At 41.5% G+C, this 19,583-nt stretch overlaps 1 protein-coding gene across 8 annotated transcripts in view; it reads right to left on the reverse strand.

The window, feature by feature from the left end:
- FGD4 (FYVE, RhoGEF and PH domain containing 4) overlaps positions 1 to 19,583 on the reverse strand; it is a 248,049-nt gene that overhangs the window by 17,664 nt on the left and 210,802 nt on the right. For all 8 annotated transcript variants that reach the window (XM_058442941.1, XM_058442940.1, XM_032159969.2 and 5 more), the window contains 4 exons: positions 14,831 to 14,969; positions 12,089 to 12,147; positions 11,640 to 11,786; positions 4,086 to 4,258 (listed from right to left, as the gene is read on the reverse strand). In XM_058442941.1, the coding sequence (XP_058298924.1) occupies positions 4,086 to 4,258; positions 11,640 to 11,786; positions 12,089 to 12,147; positions 14,831 to 14,969 (518 nt within the window). The remainder of the gene's footprint in view (positions 1 to 4,085; positions 4,259 to 11,639; positions 11,787 to 12,088; positions 12,148 to 14,830; positions 14,970 to 19,583) is intronic.

Raw genomic sequence — 19,583 nt, forward strand, 5'->3', positions numbered from 1 at the left:
AGGGAGCTATTTAACATTTCCTTTGATAAACAATTTATCTTCCAGTTCTTAGAAGGCTTTGGGCAATACCAAACCTAACCTCATTTTAGATAAAGAAAAGCACATAACAATTTTAAATGCCTGTAGGAAGGAGGTTTTACAGATTAATAGACGCCGGTGTTTAGTAATTATCCTTAGAAAACAAATTTCCTTGACTGTAGTCACGTTTCCTTTTTCCTATAAGGCAAACTTGATTTCCTCTTTCTTGCAGGTAGCTGACGTTGCTGGCTTCTGTCGCATACTGCATTTGAAAAATCCTCTTTAGTGGACTCTGAACTGGGTAAGAGCTCCAAATTGAAAAATTCTGAAGAGGATCAAAAAGTGTGCTCTGTCTGTATGTGCTCGGTAGAGGGGCTAAGTTTGAGTTCCAGCCTGAAGGTCACCTGCCTGATTCCCACAGGTATGAAATATGCATGAGGCTGGCTAAAGGACTGTTTCTGCGTCACAATCTATCTTTCCAGCAAATTGATTATTGGACGCCACGATGTGCCAGGAATGCTGCTGGAATCTGTGTCTGCCAAGTGGAAGCTTCTGCTTATTGTTCACCTGGGGGCTTCAATGTTGCTTCTCAAAATAAAAAAAAATTTAAAAATTAAAAAACTCTCCCTAGTGCTCTGCCTTGCCACCACAGCTCTGTTGGAAGCACAGTTATTTGCTAGCTGCTCTTAGCCTTTCAAACGCAGAGAAACCCAACGAGTCTTTATAGCTTTCTGTTTTAGTTTCTGGTTATGGCAGCTTTTTTTCCCGTTTATATTTTTATTTCCACTTAGCAATAGAAAACCACAATAGTATTCTGTATATAAAACAGAATACTTTTTATCTTTTTGAAAGTAGAAGCAGCACAAATGTACTTCAGTCTTGAGGCTGACTCATACCTTAGCAAGAAAAGTGGGATCCTTTTTTCCCAGTTGGCTTCAGAATCAAAAATATAAAAGATCTTTCAATATCTCCAAATATATACTCAATTTTTGATTCCACATAATACCTATGGCACTCTGACTTTCTTGGAACTTCAGTGTTTGTCCCATTCTTAAAAGAGCATGATAGGCTGGGTGCAGTGGCTTAGGCCTATAATCCCAGCACTCTGGGTGGCCGAGGTGGGTGGATCACCTGAGGTCAGGAGTTTGAGACCAGACTGGCCAACATGGTGAAACCCCGTCTCTACTAAAAATAAAAAATTAGCCAGGTGTGGTGGTGGGTACATGTAATCCCAGCTACTCGGGAGGCTGAGGCAAGAGAATTGCTTGAACCTGGGAGGAGGTGGTTGCAGTGAGCCAAGATTGCACCATTGCACTCCAACCTGGGTGACAAGAGTAAAACTCTGCCTTAAAAAAAAAAAAAAAAAGAAAAAGCATGATAGATCATACTGAAAGTAACTAGAGCAATGAGATTAGGTAAATAAGAAATTTTAGACAGAATAACCATGTTACCAACAAGAACTGGAAGGTATCCAGTACTGTGTGTTGGAATGTTATAAAGTGCCTGTACTTAAGAAAATTCCTCACCAATCAGCCCCATCTTGATGAGAAAATAGCCCAACTGGCTAAAGGAGGACTGAAAGTATCCATTCGGGCAAACTAAGAAACCTTAGAAATACCTCCCCTGTAGTTAGACACAACTCTTGGGTTTGCAGATGGAAGTGTGCTGAAATTTCAGAGTCAGCAACGCTTTCATTCTTTCTGCAGTGAAAACTATGATGATCAGAACTATTGATGAGGCTGGGTGCAGTGGCTCACGCCTGTAATCCCAGCACTTCGGAAGGCCAAGGTGGGTAGATCACCTGAGGTCAGTTTGAGACTAGCCTGGCCAAAATGGCGAAACTCCATCTCTACTAAAAATACAAAAGTTAGTCGGGCTTGGTGGCAGGCACCTATAGTCCCAGCTATTTGGGAGGCTGAGGCACGAGAATCACTTGAACCCGGGGTATGGAGGTTGCAGTGAGCCAAGATCATGCTATTGCACTCCAGCCTGGGCAACAGAGCGAGACTCTGTCTCCAACAAAAAAAAAAAAAAAAAAAAAAAAAGAAAAAAGAACTATTGATAGTGTTTCCTGTTGCCAGGGCCAGTAGCTCAGTAAATCAACCACTGAATGAGGACTCAGTCAAGAGCCTTCAGCAGAGCATCATATATTCTGCCCTTGGGTTTGAAGGGCTAGGGCCCAAACCCACCATGAGGTAGGCAAACAATGACACTCAAAGGCAAGTTTCAAATGCTACCTGCTCCCTAAGGAAAAGGAAGTTCAGTATATATTCTCTGTGGAAAAGCAAAGAACTAGCTGTTTCTTCAAACTTTCCCAGCCTGCCCACATTCCAAAACTGGAAATTCACGAATTCTTGGACTCCCTGGGCACAGATTCCTGTTAAAATGATTTATTCTCTTTTTAAAATCTGAAATTTCAGCTTTTAGGCAGTTACTAAGTACGAATATCCAGGGTAAATTCACCTGAGCAGCCAGAAACATAAGCTAATGATGGAAAGGAGCAGAAGAACATTCTGAGTCTCCGTGGATTCTGGGATATTGACGCCACTAGAGCTAGGATTGGTTCTTCACCCGCTGCTCTGTGACTTCCTGAAGCATCCACATTTCTACCAGGCCATGCATTAGAACAATAGATGGATGACTTATTATTAGTATTATTATTTTTTGAGACACAGCCCCACTCTGTTGCCCAGGCTGGAGTTCAGTAACGGGATCATGCCTGGCTAATTTTTGTAGTTTTAGCAAAGACAAGGTTTTGCCATGTTGGCCAGGCTGGTCTAGAACTCCTAATTTCAAGTGATCCTCCCACCTCAGCCTATCAAAGTGTTGGGATTACAGGCGTGAGCCACCAAGCCCAGCTTGGATGACTGTTTTCTAAAGTAGGTATTTCAAAACGTGACAGCACTCTGTATTCCAGGGGTTCATGCATGAGGTAGCTATGATCAACTGCAGTGGTTCTCACGGATTTTTAATCCTTTAAAAATGGTTATGGGCCAGGTGTGGTGGCTCATGCCTGTAATCCCAGCACTTTAAGAGGCTGAGGCAGGCAGATCACCTGAGGTCAGGAGTTCGAGACCAGCCTGGTCAACATGGTGAAACCCTGTCTCTATTAAAAATACAAAAATTAACTCGGGAGGCTGAGGTAGGAGAATGGCGTGAACCTGGGAGGCAGAGCTTGCAGTGAGCCGAGATCAGGCCACTGCACTCCAGCCTGGGAGACAGAGCAAGACTCCATCTCAAAAAAAAAAAAAATTAGCCAGGCGTGGTGGCAGGTGCCTGTAATCCCAGCTACTCAGGAGGCTGAGCCAGGAGAATAGCTTGAACCTGGGAGGCGGAGGTTGCAGTGAGCCGAGATTGCGCCATTGCACTCCAGCCTGGGCAACAAGAGCGAAACTCCATTTCAAAAGAAAGAAAAAGAAAGAAAGAAAGAAAGAAAGAAAGAAAAAAATGGTTATGGCTAGGGGAATGTTAGTCATAACTCCAAACCTTTCTCTCCCAATCAATAAAAATATAACAAGAGCCATACCTTCTAGAAGTCCTGGTTGCCAGAGGCCACCTGGGCCCCTGATGGCACCCCTTCATGTATCCTGCAACTATGGTGGCGGAAATTTTACCCTTACCACCCTACCTCTTACGAACACTTCTTTCCATTCAAGTGCCCCAAAGGCCCTAAAATGTAGAGTATCTGAAGGACTCAGAGATTAGCATGGAATAATAAGCATCAATAAACATTTGTGGACCAAAAGGAGAGAACCTTTTACTATAAGTCAAGGTACCAGCTTGATGGCAATAATTTCATCCTCTGAGTACCCTGTATTTCTGAAGAGTTAATCAATTTACTGAATGCTTACTGTTTACAAACCACTGTCCTAGGCACTATGGAGGAATCAAGAGAGAGGATACATGACTCCTGCTTTTCAAGAACCTACCGCTCTGCATTTACATCCAACCAGAGTCCCAGGGATCTGCAGCATTCACTTGGGAAAAACCCTCAGAGCCATTCTATTCTAATGATTCATTCTGATGCTTGCTTTTGGAAAGCAGTGTGATAGAAATGGTTCCCTTACCTGGCCTGCAGTTCCAGTGTTCTCTCTTTCCCAGATACCTGGAAAGTATGTGGATATTCTTCATTTTGAGTCTCTACAATTTTCATTCCATCAATGCCAACCCTGGTTCGAACTGTGAATTTAGAGCCTACCAAGCTGAATCTGGGCACACAGTACAGCAACATGTTGTTGAACTGCAAGGAAGGAGAACATATATCAGTAAAGAAAATAAATAGGAGAAACTGATCAGGTTTTCTTTTTGAGATGGAGTCTCGCTCTGTTGCCCAGGCTGGAGTGCAGTGGTGCGATCTTGGCTCACTGCAAGCTCTGCCTCCCGGGTTCACGCCCTTCTCCTGCTTCAGCCTCCCGAGTAGCTGGGACTACAGGCGCCCACCACCACGTCAGGCTAACTTTTTTTGTATTTTTAATAGAGACGGGGTTTCACCGTGTTAGCCAGGATGGTCTCGATCTCCTGACCTCATGATCCGCCCGCCTCAGCCTCCCAAAGTGCTGGGATTACAGGTGTGAGCCACCACGCCCGGTGGGAAACTGATCAATTTTAAAGGTAGCCCTAGACAAAAATTCTAAGTAATTTCTAGAGAACACAGTACTTCCTGCATGAGAAAAATTATTTACTAAAACATTGAGGTTTATGCTTGTATAAAAAATCATATTCTTGCATTTTGAAAAATATATTTCCCATTCATGGGTCATACATATTTTATTGATATTTGTGTAAATCAATAATTTTGTACTACTACACTAAGTAAGTTAGTTCAATAAATTCACAACAAATTACTAAGGACTTTTGATATACCAGGAGCTTAATTTCTTAACTTTGTAAGTTCTTAAACACAAGAATTTCTCATTGATGTATCTTACAGGGCAAGTCTAAAAACAGGTGTTAGAAGAAGAGAGTAATATTTAGCAATTATTATTATACTTGAGATAGGGTCTCACTCTATCACTCAGGCTGCAGGACTCATTGGAACAGAACAACTCTAAAGAGCCAAGAATAAAAAGTCTTGGTTGTTTTGTGGGATAATTTGGTGATTTTATTTTATTTTTTAACTTTGGGATGTCACAGTTTATTTCAAGAGTACCTGCCATAGTTTGAATGTGTAAAAAGTATGTGTTGGAAACTTAGTCCCTAATGCAGAAGTGTTGGGAGGTGGGGCCTAATGTAAGTGTTTGGGTCATGAGGACTCCAGTAATCTATGAATTAATCCAGGAATGGATTAATGCCGATTATAAAAGGGCTTGAGGCCATGAGGTGGATTTCTTGCTCTCTCCCTCACCATGCGATGCCTGCCTTCTGCATGTTATGATGCAGTAAGAAGGCCCTCACCAGATGCCAGCCCCCCAATCTTGGACCTCCCAGCCTCCAGAATTGCAGAAAATAAACCCCTGTTCTTTATAAATTACCCAGTCTCAGGTGTTCTGTGATAGCAACATGAAATGGCTTACCTTAAACAGCATCCTACATTAACATAAAAAACAATGAAAAAGTATGGTGTGGAGGCATGAAAATATGCAAACACATGAAGATCATTTAAAAGCAGACAGCAGATTCTAAATATAGTTTGGTTTTCCAGACAAATGTATTATCTCAAGTGTAGGAAACAGAAAACTAGCCCTCATTACCTTTCTAGAGGGAAAAGAAAATAAAAATGGTGCTTCTGAAGTTTCTACAAGTAAAAGAACAAGAGGCTCCATGGGAATAAATGTGCACTGGCAGGGCAAGATTCTGTGACAAGCACAGCACCGGAGAGGGTAGATGAAAAGAACCAACATGACACTGGAAATGTTTCTAAGATGGTCTTCAAAGAATGAATGTGGCTCTCCTAAAATTCCTGCCACGTGACCTCATTCTCCTGGGAGGCAACAGCATGTTTGATGGCTTAAAGTAACTGGAACAGGAGGGGTCTTTTCCTCAGTCACTGACTGCCACTTTCCCCAAGGTTCTTTGCCACCTGTCCTCCAAAACCTGTTTAACTCAGCTCTGCCTCAAGATATTCAACATAAACCTCTTTCCAAAACAACTCCCAAAACTGAAAATTAGGCCGAGGCAATTGGTTAGACCCAGAGCTCAGAGTTTAACTGCAGAGGGTGTCACATTAATGAGGAAGAGGAGAAAGTAAAATGATCCCAGCAACTGAAAGGCAAAGACAGAGGAAAGACGTTGGCTCCTGGTTATGTTGCCTAGAATGGTGTATTAAGCATATCTTTTTATTACGTATTTTTGATTTTAGGCATCTTTTTTTTTTTTTTTTTTTTTTTTTTTTGAGACAGAGTCTCGCTCTGTCGCCCAGGCTGGAGTGCAGTAGCAGGATCTCGGCTCACTGAAAGCTCCGCCTCCCGGGTTCACGCCATTCTCCTGCCTCAGCCTCCCAAGTAGCTGGGACTACAGGCACCCGCCACCACGCCTGGCTAATTTTTTTGTATTTTTAGTAGAGATGGGGTTTCACCGTGTTAGCCAGGATGGTCTCGATCTCCTGACCTCGTGATCCACCCGCCTCGGCCTCCCAAAGTGCTGGGATTACAGGCGTGAGCCACCACGCCTGGCCGATTTGAGGCAACTTAAGGCCTTGTTGACACTGACAGGACTGCCCCTCCCAGGATTACCCAATTCCTAGAGAGAGTAACACGCCTTTCATGTGGAAACCAACCAATTCAGAACTCACACCCGCAGTCACCTCCTATATTGAACACTGACTCTCTGGGCCACTATTCTCCTGCCCCAATCACCTCAGGGCCAGGACAACAGCCCCTAAGCCCTAAAGAAATTATTCCAACCAGCCAGTCCTAATCCTGGTGCTCTGTCTTGCCCATTCCTTCCTGCAGAAACCACAGTAAAGGCTCTTGCCCATGCTTTCTGCTTGCTGCTCTGCCTCCTGACGCTGCTGCTTTCCCACTGCTCTCCCGCTTCATATGCCACACCCCCTCCCCACCCCGATTTGCCTTGCCGATGATAATCATCTGATCTTTTATAATAGACCTCTGAAGAAGACTCTGAAAACATGATACATCCTTCTTTTCTATTTAGCTCTCTATATTACCCGTGAAAGAAGTACTTCTGTTCAGCACAAATGAGAACTTTTATAGTTAATCTGGTAAAAATACACATTTTTAAATTATGAAGATATTAACATACCATAAAATTTACTCTTTTAAAATGTACAAATCATGGTTTTTAGGACAGTTGTAAATTGTGCAACTATCACCAATTCCAGAACATTTTATGTCTCTAAAAGGAAACCTCATATCCATTTTCCATTCCTTGCTAGTCTTAGGGAACCACTAATTACATCCTGTCTCTATGCATTTGCTTTTTCTGGACATTTCATATAAATAGAACCATATTGTACATGGTTTGTTGTAACTGGCATCTTTCACTTGACACAACATTTTAAGGTTAATCCATGTAGCATATATAAGTTTTTATTCCTTTTTCTTGACATATACTATTTCATTGCATGAACATACCACATTTTGTTTACCTATTCAGTTGATGGACATTAAGTTGCCTCAAAATTTTTGGCTATTATGAGTAATGCTGTTATGGACAAAGATGTACAAGTTTTTATGCAGACACATGTTTTCAATTTTCTTGAGTTATAAAAACTTGGAGTAGAACTAGTGGGTCATATAGCAACCAAATTCTTTTAAAAACATGACTGGGCCGGGTGCGGTGGCTCACGCCTGTAATCCCAGCACTTTGGGAGGCAGAGGCAGGCGGATCACGAGGTCAGGAGATCGAGACCATCCTGGCTAACACAGAGAAACCCCATCTCTACTAAAAATACAAAAAATTAGCTGGGTGTGGTGGCAGGCGCCTGTAGTCCCAGCTACTCGGGAGGCTGAGGCAGGAGAATGGTGTGAACCCCGGAGGCGGAGCTTGCAGTCAGCCGAGATTGCGCCACTGCACTCTAGCCTGGGCGACAGAGAGGGACTCCGTCTCAAAAAATAAATAAATAAATAAAAAATAAATAAATAAATAAATAAAAAATAAAAATAAAAAAATACAAACATGACTGATACAAAAAGACTTTTAAAAGTTTGTGGAAAAATGGAATTAAAAGAAAAAAATTTATTTCAACCTAAGCTCTACCAAGTTCAATTCTGTAATCAATGATAGCAGCCATTTAATCCATCCTAAAGAACTGAGGGTCTTGAGAATTTTACCATGGCAATGCAGTAGTTTTTACACTATTAACTGAAGAAAATGGGTGTCCTTTACAGATTCTTTAAGATTAGGAAACAAAAAGAAGTCAGAGGACTGTAAGGCGTATGCTTAATGATTCTCTGTCAAAACTCTCAAAAAATTGCCCTTGTTTGATGAGAATAATGAGCAAGAACATTGTCATTGTTTAGAAGGGCTCTTTGGAGAAGCTTTCCTGGGCGTTTTTCTGCTAAAATCTTTGGCTAGCTTTCTCCAAGTCATCTCATAATAAGCAGATGTTATTGTTCTTTGGCGCTCGAGAAAGTCAGCAGGCATATTGCCTCCCAAAAAACCCCTGCCATGACCTTTGCTCTTGACTGGACCTCTTTTGCTTGGACCAGACCACTTCTACCTGTTGGTAACCATTGCTCTGATTGTGTTTTGTCTTCAGGATTGTACTGGGAAAGCCATTTTCATCTCCTGTTACAATTTATTGTAGAAATGCTTTAGAAGCTTGATGCCACTTATTTAAGATTTCCACCAAAAGTTCTGCTCTTGTCTGCAGCTGATCTGGGTGCAACATTTTTGGCACCCATTGAGTGGAAAGTTGCTCAACTTTAATTTTTCGGTCAGACTTGTGCAAGATGAACCCCATTGAGATGTCTGTGGTATTGGCTACTGCTTCTGCTGTTCACTGTCAGTCTTCTTCAATTAGGGCAGGAACAAGATGAACTTTTTCCTAGCAAAAGGATGTGGATGGTCTGCTGCTGCAGGTTTCATCTTCAGCAATGTCTTGTCCCTTCTTAAAATCAGTTACCCATTTGTAAACTGCTGATTTCTTTGTGGCATTGTCTCCATTAACTTTTCATGAAGCATCAATGATTTTATCATTTTTGCATCCAAACTTCACTGTAAGTTTGATGTTTGTTCTTGCTTCAATTTTAACAGAATTCATGTTGCTTTGATAGGGGCTCTTTTCAACCTGATGTCTTTACTTTTTATTTATTTATTTTTTGAGACAGGGTCTCACTCTGTCACCCAGGCTGGGTAGCATGGTCATACCTCAGTGCAGCCTTGGAACTCTTCGGCTCAAGAGATCCTCCTGCCTCAGCCTCTCAAGTAGCTAGGAGTACAGGCGCAAGCTACCATGCCCAGCTAATTTTTAATTTTTTTTGTAGAGACAGGGAGGTCTCTGTATGTTACCCAGGCTGGTCTTGAACTCCTAAGCTCAAGCCATCTTCCTGTCTCGACTTCCCAAAGTGCTGGTGTTAGAGGTATGAGCCACTGTGCCTGGCCTCAAACTGATGTCTTACCCTTCTTAGTGCCCCAAACCAGATACTGTTCAGACATGTTATAACAAGTTACTATGGGTTTATTTTGTTGCAAAAAAGCTTTGAAATCTATGCATAGTTTTTTCACAATATGCATTTTCCATGAACTTTTTCAAGACCCCTTGTACTGAACACCCCTCTGCATGACAATTAGTTCCTACGTTTTCCTTTCAATGGAGACTGGAAACAGGTACAGAAGCCTCTAAGCTCCCATGACAACGCATGCTATGGTGGGTGAGATGACTGCCTCACAGCAGAAAAGTCAGACATGAATAACATCCTAAGAATGTACTGTATGCCAGTCACCAGGCAGCCTTTTCACCCATGTGTCTGTTTCTCTTTAATAACAAACAGAATGAAAGCTAACGTTTATTAAGCTATTATTCAATGTTAGCTTATTCTTTGTCAATGCATATTATTATGATGATTCTTATTATCATCTTATCAGATATAGAAAGGAATTGAAATTCATTAGGATAGCAAAGAGTAAAGGTCAGGTGGACAGAGTCCAAAAACAAAATGGTCTGGATGCTCCAGGAAGTGCTTTTATATTTGAGATAAGCCCCAGACTGTCATTTCCAGGAAGTGAAGGAAAGGGTCAAGGACTGACTGCAGTGAGCAAGAACTATGTAGAGAACTCATGTACTTTTCCCATAGATATTTTCGACACAAGACTTACAACCAGGCCTATATATATTTTTAGCCTAGAAAGATTAAAAATAGTGACTACAGAGTATTAGGAAGAGAACTGATGTCAGGAAATGATACACCAACAAAATATCCAGGAAATGGTACCCAATTACCTGAGAATGAAATGAAAGAGAAAATCTGAAACAAGCAAAATGAGGATTTCCGAAAGTATCATATCCTACGTGTGTAAAGTTAAATTGTTGTCAGTATGTGCTACTGAAGTAAATTATACTGTCGAAGGATCCTTGGGGTGTTGCTTTGTCAGCTGGAAGCCTTTGTGGCCAGTGGCTCCTTTGCCTGACTTCTGCTTGGGCCTGCTGGGCTCATTCTGCACATTCGGCCTGGCAGGCTGCGCTTGGCTTCTGCCACCAGCCCAGATCCCACACCTGCCAAGAGCGAGCCTGGAGCAGCAAGGGGTACGTGAATGAGCGAGCACGGCGTCTGGGTCATGCGCACAGCCAGGCACGCCAGCTACAGCAAGGGGAGCATTTCCAGGCACCAGCATGGGCGCCGGCTCCCTGCAAAGCTGTGGCTGGACCAAGCGTACCGCAAGCGGCTTCCACTGCTGGCACTGGGGAACATGCAGGCCCACACCAAGCCACCCTCAGTAATCCCTTGGCTTCCCTCCCATGCTCATTGGCACCCAAAGTCTAGAAGGGGCTAAGATACCAGGGGGCTGACATATCAGCACTGCCCCAAGTGTGTGCACACCGTGCCGGTTTGCAACAGCACCCAGGCTTGGCCCCAAATTTGCTCCAAAATCGGAATGGGCATTGGGAGCGGGGAGAGGCCAGGCAGTGGGAGCAGGCATTTCTGAGTGGGTAGCTGCCCTGGCCATGCCTCCCCCGCTGCAAACAGCATCACTGCAGCAACTGCTCCAGATGGGCCACTACTGCCTGCCATCCATACCAAGTATACAGAAAAATACATTACTTGGAATATTTCCCTAAATTGAATCCCTAAATGGAATATTCCCTAAATGGAATGTTGACTAAACCAGGTTAGATGTAATTGCTTTGGTGAATAAGGAAACATTCTACTTTTCCAAGTTGTATACAACTATTTTTATATATAATTCCTTTTTTTTAGATGGAGTCTCGCTCTGTCATTCAGACTGGAGTGCAGTGGCACGATCTCAGCTCACTACAACCTCCACTTCTCAGGTTCAAGCAATTCTCCTGCCTCATCCTCTTGAGTAGTTGGGATTACAGGCACCCGCCACCACACTCAGCTACTTTTTGTATTTTTAGTAGACTGGTCTCAAGCTCCTGACCTCAGAAGATCCACTCGCCTCGGCCTCCCAAAGTGCTGGGATTACAGGCATGAGCCACCATGCCCAGCCACATTTTTATATATAATTCTTATATGACTTGCCAACACTTTAACACTCACTAAGAAAAGGTAGCGTTCTTGTGCTGAAGTGTTCCGAGCAGCTAGTTTGAGGATCTGTCCTTCTTTTATTAGTTCATTTGAAGGGTTTACAATGTCTTCTTCTTCTCCCAACATTTCATAAATCTCTAAGAGTTTCTTTAGGTTCTCCTAGGAAATTAAAACAGCAAGATCACATACAGGCAGGTTTCAACCTAGTAGCTTTAATAATACTATGACCTTAACTAAAATCTAAATTCCGAAGGGATTAGGAATAAGCATACGTTTTGATATAAATTCCATCACTTAGTAGCAAGTGCAGAGAATTATTCCAGATAACATTAAACATTTCGTAAACATTCTTTTTGGTTCATCTATTTCGATTCACTTTGGTCCAAATCTACATAGTACTGAGGCAGTATTATTGATAATTGTCTAATCAGAGGTTCCTGTCTCCTCCGAAAACCACTTACCATTTTCCTTATTGCACTATTAGAATGGCTTGCTGCTGTAGATATAATTTCAAGTGATTCTAAATGGGAAAAAAAGAAAAGTAAATAAATATGCTTTGTCCTTCCTGTGCTTCTATATAGCTGAGTAACTTACTAAATTAAGAAGTCTGAGACCAAAGATACAACAAAAATAGTGGCATTTTCCATTTATAAATGGTATATACTTTCTAAAGTTCATTTGTAAGCAGATTACTTGAAACTTTGTGTTTCCTTATAAAAAGTCATACATGATGATTAGGCTCACAGGTTTAATTAATCCCCAATGAACCATCAAAATTAATAAGCAGAGATAGAAACATCACTGCTTTTCCTTAGTTCATCTCTTGAGCTGTGGCCCCAGCCCAACTTATTTTGTCTCCCTCTATCCTGGATCCTGTATTGAGTGCTCAGAATTGCCCAAATCAGAATAGTTCTCCAAAATGTAAACAAAAATTCAGTTTCTTCTATACTCAAAGACTTCGAAACTTACGGTGTACACTAACTCCATACCAGGTACTTTATTACAATATCAATTCTTACACAGCCTTAAACTGTTAAGTATTTTAGCTCCATTTGGCAGATGAATGAAATGGGGAAGTAATACAACTTGGCTGAGGTCACACAGCTATGCTATTGGAGGGCCAAACTTAAACCCAGGTTTCTGACTCAAAAGTTCCAAAATATTTCAGGAGTAGTAAGTTATTTCACTAGTTGTATGAGCAAATTAACCACTAAGCATAACCTACTTTCTTTGGGAAAATACATTCACAGTTCTAGCCTGGGTCGGGTGAAAGGGAATCTTCTGAGGCCAGTGTTGGAGGGTTTTGTTGCTGGGGCAGGTGGGAATGGGAACTCTTTGCTGTGGACATCGTAGGCGCTCCAGGGGCTGCTGGTGAAGTGCTGTGGTTGCCGAGACCTCTTGCTGGATTGACCCCAGGGAAAACCTCTCAATCCTAAATCATGTCTCATTTTCTTCCTTTCTTTTCTGTTTTGTGAATACTGCCCTGCCTAATTCTGTTACCACAACAACCCTGAGACTTTTCAACTACATTTTTTGTCTTCTGTGTACTGCTGGACAGAATGCACTTTTGTTGCTTTCATTTCTACTTTTAGGTCACCAAAAGCCCTTCTTCTGTGATTTCCTTGGAATTTTAGTGAAAGTAGCAATGGAAAACAAACAAAAAGCAATAAAATGCCATACCATGTCACCAACTTTCTCATTTTTGACATGGGCATCTAAGGGGATACCAAAGTCTGAGTATAGAATAAACTGCATTTTAATTTACATTTTAAAGAACTATTCTGATGTGGGCGATGCTGTGCACTTGCTACAGGATCCAGGATAGAGGAAGACAAAATAAGATGGGATAAAGCCACTGCTCTAGAGATGAATTTGAGGAAAAGCAGTGGTGCTTCCACCCCCACCCCCACCACTAGATCTGCCACTCAAATCAGGCAGTCAGGCGAGATGGATGGAAAATGGAGACAGGGCAGAATTCATAGGAAGTAGTTGTTTGAGGAGGTGGCAAGTCGAGTTCATTCTACACTATGGAAGGGGCGAATGGAGAAGAGAAGTTTCTGTGGTCAGAGTCGCTCAAATGGTGGGAGAAACATATCTGAGACAGCTTGTGTTCTAGAAAAGGCTAAGGATCAGGGCCAGGAGCGGTGGCTCACACCTGTAATCCCAGCACTTTGGGAAGCTGAGGTGGGTGGATCACCTGAGATCAGGAGTTTAAGACCAGCCTGGCCAACATGGTGAAAACCCATTTCTACTAAAATCACAAAAATTAGCTGAATGGCTTGAACTCGGGAGGTGGAGGTTGCGGTGAGCTAAGATCGTGCCACTGCACTCCAGCCTGGGCAACAGGGTGAGACTCTGTCTCAAAATAATAATAATAATAATAATAATAATAATAATAATAATTAAAAAAGAAAAGGTTAAGGATCCAAGACAAAAAATGTTTTATGTACTTCATCTCTCATCCGGGTTCACTTATGACAGAAAACAAGAAATTACAAGGGAAAGTAGTAATGTTTTAAGGTTGTACACAAGTACCATTACTGCTTGTTGAATATCAAGCCACTGTTATTTCTTAAATTTTCATTCATGCTTTTACAGTTGATTTGTAAAAGTGCAGAAAAAGGTAAAGTATTGAAACTCATAAGCCTCTAAAAAAAACCCTTTCATTATAATCTAATGAAAAAATAAGATATCTAACAGAATTGAAATAAATTTCTCCTGGAGAAAATGTTATTGGACAATAAAAAGCACCATTTCCTGATACGGTAGCATGTTAGGGCAGGTGCAGCCAACTCTGCTTAGGTTATTTTTACATAGTGAATGTCACCTTAGCTTTCTTGGTATGCACCAACCTATCTAATGAAACAGCAGCACTTGTAATTCTGAATGGCTGTATTCTTCCTCTGACAAGAAAATTGTGTATTCCTATTCTAGATGTCTTTAAGACTATAATTTTATATTTCAGAGCCAGTGACTAACATGGAACCAGCAAAATTAATGTGATTTGCATCGCTCTAAACTTGTCATTTTGGCTCAAAAGTGACTTGCCTAACTGAGGTGATGATAACAATTTCCAATGAAATTATCTTCCAACAGCAACATTTGACTAAAGTGGCTGTGAGATGTATTTCTCTTTGAAACCATAAGGCTGCTTGGCCACTTGATTATTCCATAATAGGGAGAAAACAAAAAAAAGCATTTACTTTTCGCATCATTCCAGTCCAGGGAATCGGGAGGCAGTTTCCTGAGATAGTCCTTAAGGAGCATCTCATACCGGGGAATCCGCTGAACAGGTTCTAGCATGTGGTGCTGCAAAGTTAAGCTCCCACAGATTTTCTGTTTCTGTAATGAGAAAGGTTTTCTAAGAAACATTTAAAAATTAGGTTAGCAAGTCTAAAAACTCACTGTAAAACAGAACTTTTTTGTTGTCAAGGGCAATATTTTTCGACAAAGTGTGACTGTCCATCACCTGCATGAAATGCAGATTTCTGGCCAGGCACAGTGTCTCACACCTGTAATCCCAGCATGGTGAGCGGCTGAGACAGGTGGATCACCTGAGATCAGGGTTTGAGACCAGCCCGGCCAACATGGCAAAACCCCGCCTCTACTAAAAATACAAAAATTAGCCAGGTGTGGTGGCACGCGCCTGTAGTCCCAGCTGTGTGGAGGCTGAGGCTGAGGCAGGAGAATTGCCGGAACCTGGGAGGCGGAAGTTTTAGTGAGCCAAGATCGTGCCAGTTAGCCTGGGTGACAGAGTGAGACTCCGTCTCAAAAAAAAAAACAACAAAAAAAACCCCACAGATTTCTGAACCCCACCTCAATCTGTAACATCACAATCTTTGGGGAAGGAGATGGAGAATATGCATTTTTTTCTTCTTTTTTTGAGATGGAGTCTCACTCTGTTGCCCAGGCACACAGTGGTGTGATCTCACTGCAACCTCTGCCTCCTGGGCCCAAGTAGTCCTCCCACTTAGCCTTCCAAGTAGCTATAGGCACGTGCCACCATGCCCAGCTAGAGAATATGCATTTAAAAACACCTGATATTTCTGTAACACTGAAGTTGAGAACTACCAATCTGGTGTAAGAACAGAAAGGGGGAAAAAAAAATCAAGCAGAATTTTAAGCAAGAAAATTCCAGATTGCTGACAATCACTTCAATTAGTCACTACAAGGGTTTGTGAAGTCACATTATTAAATCATTCTATAGAGATTTTTCAAAAGATGTGCCTATTTAATGAGGTTTGCTAAGAACAACTGTATTAAATGACTTTGGACTCAGCAGAAACTATTTCATAATAAGGCTATGATAAATGTCATTGCCTTTGAACTTAAAAAAGACTCCGTATAGTAGAATAACAAGATCTGGGCATCTTGTCTGCCAGAAAATTTTAATTTTTCATCAGTGCGAAGCATTCTTTTTCATTAGAAACCAAATTCTGTAGATAGAGCTCCATTTCTTAGGGCAAAATTAAGACCGTATCACTTGCTTCCAAGAAGCTGTTAACAAAAGAGAGGAAAAAATAAGAAATGTTCTTGTTCCTGTTAAACAAAGCAGAAATCCCATCAAAATATATACTGAACTCACACCATGATCAGGGCACTGCAAGGCATCAAAGCTATATTAAGACATGGTGTTTGCATTTGAAGCAAACAAGTGACTAAAGGCTTCACAGAGAAGGGAACATTTAATGCAACCTCTGATGAGTACAGGCTTTGGAGAAAAAGACAGACCAGGGAGTGAGCCCAGGAGGAGAGACCTGAGAGAACAGGCCCACGGTAATGAGGCATGAACTATGTTCAATGAAAGGGACAGAGAGGTTTTCTTGGCAAAAAAGATAAGTAGAAGAAAATAGAAGACGTGAAGTAATGGTAACATGAGGTAATAATGTCAAGGTGAGTTTAGACTTTTTTCATCTAATGTAGATTTTTGTGGATGACAGCTGTATCATTAGATCTGAGCTCTATTAGATTAATCTACTGCAGTGTGGCTTTCGGGGTACAGGGGGAAACTAGTTTGGAAGTTATTATCGACCAGGAAGAAAATAATAAGGACCTGAAATTGGCATAGAAGCTGAGAGAATAATAGCTTTCCTTAATAAAGTTTAAGATATTAATTATATAAATTTAAATATCTCATTGGATTTTCCCAAAATCTATTATGTACATCAAGGAAAGTATTACTGATCCCAAATATTTTACATGAAGAAACTGTGGCTCGGGTAATTTGGGAGCGTTTTCTAAGGTCAAGTGACTATAAGTGGCAGACTTAGGATTCTAAACTAGGTTAGTTGATTCCCAATCTACCACTCTTTTCACAACCCATGTCATTTTGTCATAATCTAGAGAAGACAGACATTGTACAGATAGAATTCAGAGTGTGACAAGACAATAACTACCACTATCACCACCATCACCACTATCATTTAGTGAGCACTTACTATGCAACAAGCACTATGCTAAGCAATTTGAATACATTATTTCACAGGCAAATGAACACATACAGAGAATGAAGACATGTAGCAAATCAAAGATGAAGCTAAGTTGTCAAGCTCTGGTAAATGACAGGAGAATGGTGTCACCTAATAAGTCCAATACATATCAGAATAATTATCTACTCCATGTAAGGCCTAAGAAATCAGATGGAAAAATGCTTGGGAGCTAAAAATAGGAAAAGAAAATGTTGACTTTGTTTGGATGACAAGATATTCACATGCTCAGCCGTTTGCACCTAGAGTCTGGGAGCAGAGAACTGGACTAGAAACAGCAATCCTAGAGCAACCTGTCTGGCAAGATAGTTAAAGGCATGCGGGAACAGGATGTCACTGAAAAGTATGAAAAGAATGAAGAATGTAGAAGGCAAACTTTGTGCTCTTCCTACATTTCAGAATTGGCAAAAGAAGCTAGTAAAAATCAAAGAAGGAGCCCAGTATTCAGTAAGGTAGGTGAGTGTTTAATTACAAAAGAAAAGAATGTTAAAAAAAAAAAAAAAGGAGTGAAGGGGATGAGGCAGGCCTTCTGGCTACAGCTGAGACTGGCGAATCCTCCCTGTTAAAAGCAGCTTATAGGCCGGGTGCAGTGGCTCATGCCTGTAATTTTAGCACTTTGGAAAGCCGAGATGGGGGAATCATTTGAGGCCAGGAGTTTGAGACCAGCCTGGCCAACATGGCAAAACCCCGTCTCTACTAAAAGTACAAAAATTAACCAGGTGTAGTGGCATGCACCTGTAATCCCAGCTACTCAGGAAGCCGAGGCACAAGAATCGCTTGAACCCAAGAGGCAGAGGTTGCAGTGAGCCGAGATCATACCACTGCACTCCAGCCTGGGCGACAGAGCGAGACTCTATCTCCAAAAATTAAAAAAAATAAATAAATAAAAGCAGCTATAAAGCTAGATAAAATTGACAAAACAATATCTGCATTTTAGAAATTGATTAAAAGGCATGCAACAACCTGAAATCTGTTTACACTTTAAAAATTGTTGAACCTTGGGTAAGAACGGTGAGAATCTGTGGCATTCTAGCCTGTGGCTGCTCCTGTCCCTCTCCCAGCTCAGTCACTATGAAGGGGCCATCAGGGTGGCATGGGCTGTGAGGACTGGTGGCTCCTCTGCTGAGGCTGAAAAGGGCTCATTCAATTTGGAGTGGTGGGCAACACACACACCCAACAACATCAGCAGAAGTGAAGATCCCTGAGGTGAGCGAGGGGTGACAGCCAATAACTCTCCTAGCCAGAAGTTGTGGTTGTGGATGTGAAAAATACAGTAATTGAAAAGAAAAATTCACTATAGGTTCAATAGCAGATTTGAGATAACAGAAGAATCAGGGAACTTGAAGAAAGACTAGTAGAAATTATACAATCTGAATAACAGAACAAAGATTGGGAGGATCAATTGAACCCAGGAGTTCAAGGTCAGCCTAGGCAACACAGCAAGACACCATTTCCAAAACAAACAAAAGGAACCCACCAAAATTTGTGTAATGGGAGTAAAAAGATTAAAAAAAGAGAATGTGAAAAGGACAGAAAATATTTGAAGAAATAATGGCTGAAAACTTCTGAAAATGATTAAAAAAAAATCAATCTACAAATGCAAAAAGCTCAACCAACCCTAACTAGGACAAATGCAAAAAGGTCCACACCCAGACACATCATATTTAAACTGCTGAAAGCCAAAAAACAGAGAAAATCTTGAAAGCAGCAAGAGAAAAGTGACTCATCACATGCATGGGAGTATCAATACAATCAGTGGCTGGCTTCTTATCTCAAACCACAGAGGATGGAAAGCAGGAGAACGACATATTCAAAGTGCTGGGGGGGACCCCATATACTAGTTGAGTGCAGTGGCTCATGCCTGTAATCCCAGCACTTTGGGAGGCCGAGGCGGGTGGATCACGAGGTCAGGAAATCGAGACCATCCTGGCTAACGTGGTGAAACCTCGTCTCTACTAAAAATACAAAAAATTAGCCGGGCATCGTGGTGGGCGCCTGTAGTCCCAGCTACAGGCTGTGGCAGGAGAATGGCGTGAACCCGGGAGGTGGCGCTTGCGGTGAGCCTAGATCGCACCACTGCACTTCAGCCTGGGCGACAGAGCAGTGAGACCCTGTCTCCAAAAAAAAAAAAAAAAAGAAAAGAAAAAAGGGAAACCCCATATACCAGGAATTCTCAATCTAGCAAAACTGGACTCCATTCTTCATTCATTCAAAAGTCAAGAAAAAATAAGTGTAGTCCCAAAGACTGACAGAATTCATTGCTAGCTGGCCTACTTTATAAGAAACAACAATCACGTATGCTGAAAGAAAGTTATTCCAGAAAGGGCAAATATAATAGTATACAATAGACTTATAGATACATTTTTTCTCATACCTTTCCATAACAATTGTAGCACTGTATTATAGACTCACAACATACAAAAACGTTAATATACAGGACACCAATAGCACAGAGCATAGAGGAGGGAAC

Source organism: Hylobates moloch, unplaced genomic scaffold (genome assembly GCF_009828535.3).
Source record: "Hylobates moloch isolate HMO894 unplaced genomic scaffold, HMol_V3 SCAFFOLD_8, whole genome shotgun sequence".
Taxonomy (NCBI): domain Eukaryota; kingdom Metazoa; phylum Chordata; class Mammalia; order Primates; family Hylobatidae; genus Hylobates; species Hylobates moloch.